General features: G+C 42.2%; 1 protein-coding gene across 1 annotated transcript in view; it reads right to left on the bottom strand.

Moving 5' to 3' along the window:
- Positions 1 to 658: 658 nt before the first annotated feature.
- Positions 659 to 3,763, bottom strand: part of LOC106806627 — a 45,800-nt gene continuing 42,695 nt past the window's right edge. Inside the window, exon 3 of the mRNA XM_014808630.1 lies at positions 659 to 1,052. Within this exon, the coding sequence (XP_014664116.1) occupies positions 911 to 1,052 (142 nt within the window). The 3' untranslated portion in view covers positions 659 to 910. The remainder of the gene's footprint in view (positions 1,053 to 3,763) is intronic.

Raw genomic sequence — 3,763 nt, 5'->3', positions numbered from 1 at the left:
GTGTGTGTGTGTGTGTGTGTGTGTGTGTGTGTGTGTGTGTGTGTGTGTGTGTGTGTGTGTGTGTGTGTGTGTGTGTGTGTGTGTGTGTGTGTGTGGGTGTGGGGGCGCGCTCGTCGGCACTTTCGCGGGTATAAACGAGCGTTGACGCGTGTACGTGCACGTGCGCGTGTGTAAGAGGGATCTGTGGGTAGATGCGTGGGTGTTCTAGCGGATGCGTTGGGATGCGGCATAGCATGAAAAGTGCGCGTGCGGGCGCGTGCGTGCGTGCGGCCATTGTCGTTGAAACGAATCAGGTAAACAGGAGCTGCTAAACTATTTTGATTTATTTCAGAATAAAGTTGTGCTGTGTAACAAGTTAAACGATAGTTAGTGTGCGTTTGTTTTTTCTGTATGTTTGTTCGTTTGCTTATGTTTGTTTGTTTGTTTGTTTGTTTGTGTGTGTGTGTGCGTGCGCGCGCGTATGTGCGTGACAGAAAGAAAGAGAGGAAAGAAATAGAGAAAGAAAGATATAGAGAGCGGGAGTGAGGAAAGAGAGAAGGGATGAGAAGAGCAAAAAGGGGCAGAGTTATTAGCCGGTGGATGTGAAGTTAAATAGAGAAGGCGACGTTAGGGTTATTTAATTATGTGTGATATAGTGGGTGTCTATTGAAACCATGACTATATTTTCCCGGCCACTTTATTTGCGTATTTTTCAACAAAATCTAATGCGAATTACAATGTCACATTATTTTACCGTGCACAACTTGCTTATTTTTTTTCAGCGCTGGCTTGCCAACGGTCCTTAAGGCCCTTTACACACTGCACTTGGAAACGCAAGTGCACTCAGAAGTCACGATTGTTTATACCTAATCATTCATGCATTTATTCAATACCGCGGTAACTTGTCCATCGATCTGGCGGGCAAACCGGCTTACTTCTCACGCATGATCCACTTACAGCAGACTGGGGCGCACTTCGGACATCTGCTACAGCGCATAGTGCATTGTGGAACGTCGGGTACCATGAGCATGCGCTTTACGAACGGTGCCAACCGGTCATTTGCTTCTTCTGACCTGAAACGCGCAGAAAGAACGCATAGAGAAATGTTAGTAACATATACATTCGATGGTTAGTATAATCAATAACAAAACAATAATATCATCAACGATCAAACAATGTAATCAATGAACGAACATTAATGTAATCAATAAACAAACAAGAATGTAATCACTACTAAAACGGCATTGTAAGTTGATGATCAAACAATAATGCAATTATTGACCTGAAATAATGTAATCAATAACCAAACAATAATGTAATCAATAACCAAACAATAATGTAATCAATAGCCAAACAATAATGTAATCAATAGCCAAACAATAATGTAATCAATAGCCAAACAATAATGTAACCAATAGCCAGAACAATAATGTAAACATTGACCAATCATGCGAGTCCACATTTTGTCTGAATCGCCTGCCTGAACTTTGACTTTTTTTGTATTGTGATTATGTCTGAGAAAATCCTAGGGACAAAGCTGATCGATTGTTAAAGGTAACTTTTACGTTAATTTTATTGAGTTACGCTCAATAAATCATAGCTAGATTAAGATTGGTAAATTCGGAATACGCGGTTACTCCACCACTACAGGCACTTGGGACAGAGTCAGTAAAAACTGAAAATAATATGAACGCACATTCACAAATACTACCGTACCTCTCAATTGCAGTTTCACTGTTGTGTCACTGTATATCAACTTTCCTTTATAAAAACTAACGCCGAACGCTCCCGCGCTCGCCGCTGCGAGTTGTGCTGTGTCGCTATTATAATGATAATAATAATTATATAAAGCCTTAATAATTATATTCTTATCATTATAATGGCGACACAGCACACTCGCAGCGGCGAGTGCGGGAGCGTTCGGCGTTATTTTGTATGAAGGAAAGTTGATATACAGTGACACAAGTCACAACAGTGGAACTGTAATTGAGAGGTACGGTAGTATTTGTGAATGTGCGTTTATATTATTTTCAGTTTTTACTGACTCTGTCCCAAGTGCCTGTGTCCACCACCACCTTTGGCGTGTCAAAGCTTCCAATAGAACTGTAACTCTTTTGTTAAACCACAGTGTATATATAATATGGTTTGGAATTTCAAATAGTAAAACTCAGAACAACACGGAGTTGTGTTCAGCTAACGAATAATATTTTCAATTCACAACCACCCGTCCTACTCTCAAACAAAGCATTTATACCCCCATTATCCCCCACATGCTGTCCCCATGTCACCCTTAACCGTCTTCCTCCGTCTGCACTTTCCAATTAACAACGTATATTGATGAATAACTCGAAATGGTCTAATAAGTCTCTGCTGCAAACATCAATATGCCCGGTCGTCTACCAAATTATTACTAAATAAATAAGTCGCGGAAAACCATTACGTACACTGCGCTTCTAATCACAACGAAACTAGTTCACTCTAGTAGCATATAACTCCTAAAACCGACCTCTGTAAAACAGATGCTGCGGATTCTATTTACTCCTGATTTTCCACATACGAAATCTATTCTTGCCTCGTTGCTCGAGCAATGACAGTATATTATTGTGTACTTGCCACCACCTGTACACGGACAAGCTGATTGAACGGATGTTTCATAAATTATACTATAATGTCGGTACCATGTCAACAGATGCCAAAACGACCGAAAGCTTGTTTATCAAGATGTTTTCAATAGCTGTTCATCACGTCTGCCTGCATGCGCGCGCGTGCGCGTGTGTGTGGCATAGACTTTTGCCAGTGTGCGTACAAACATACATAGGCGCGTGCTTACGTGTGTGTAAATGTTTTCATAATGTGGAGGTGTGAATGAACGTTGCCAGGGCAGACGCTCTCCCTTGATTATCATTATGCATGCATCGCGCACGATGTCAAAGTAAGTTGCATTAATTGCTGACGAGTGATCCCTGACGCGTCCGCGTCTAATGATAACATATCTGCTGATAATCATTAGGAAGCAGCGTGTACGTGACCTACAGTCCTTGGTAGCGGACTCAGGTAGTCATTTGTTGATATAAACATTTTTCGAATGCCACCGATCGTATAAGTTCCCATCACTGATTTGCGAGGAACGCAATATTGTGCTAGTAATGTAGAGCAGAAAATATATGCCCGTAGTACGAAAGCCCAGAAGGCTCATGCGAAATGCGAAATGCGAAATGCGAGATGCGAAATGCGAGATGCGAAATGCGAAATGCGAAATGCGAGATGCGAAATGCGAAATGCGAGATGTGAAATGTAAACTGCGACTTTATGTAAAGCGAATCAGCACTTAGCTTTCATCATGTTTACAATGTGACCAATGAAATACCGTTTGACATTCAATGCTTGGGTCCTCGAGGCAAATAAGGGGCGTTCAAGTTGGTAAACAAACTACGTCATTTTGGCGCATGCGCAGTTTCTGGTTGACACCAGTCTTAAATATTATTCATGACCTGGGGGCGTCTATTTTTTCCGTACCACAAATGCGCGAAGGGTTCCTCTGATTGGCTGCTTTGATTTGCTCTGACGGAACAAGGGTGTTGCTATCCCCCGGGCGCGTCTATTTTTTCCGTACCACAAATGCGCGAAGGGTTCCTCTGATTGGCTGCTTTGATTTGCTCTGACGGAACAACCCGTCGCGTGTGGAGGGAGGTCACGTGATAACGTTGACGATGACGTTCAAAAAGTTCAACCTAACGGTAACAATCACTCCAACACCGCCACCACTAACCCTCACACTAAATAT

Source organism: Priapulus caudatus, unplaced genomic scaffold (assembly GCF_000485595.1).
Source record: "Priapulus caudatus unplaced genomic scaffold, Priapulus_caudatus-5.0.1 Scaffold170, whole genome shotgun sequence".
NCBI lineage: Eukaryota > Metazoa > Priapulida > Priapulimorpha > Priapulimorphida > Priapulidae > Priapulus > Priapulus caudatus.
Note: the sequence above shows the minus strand (reverse complement) of the source record. Positions and strands in the feature narration are given on the sequence as shown.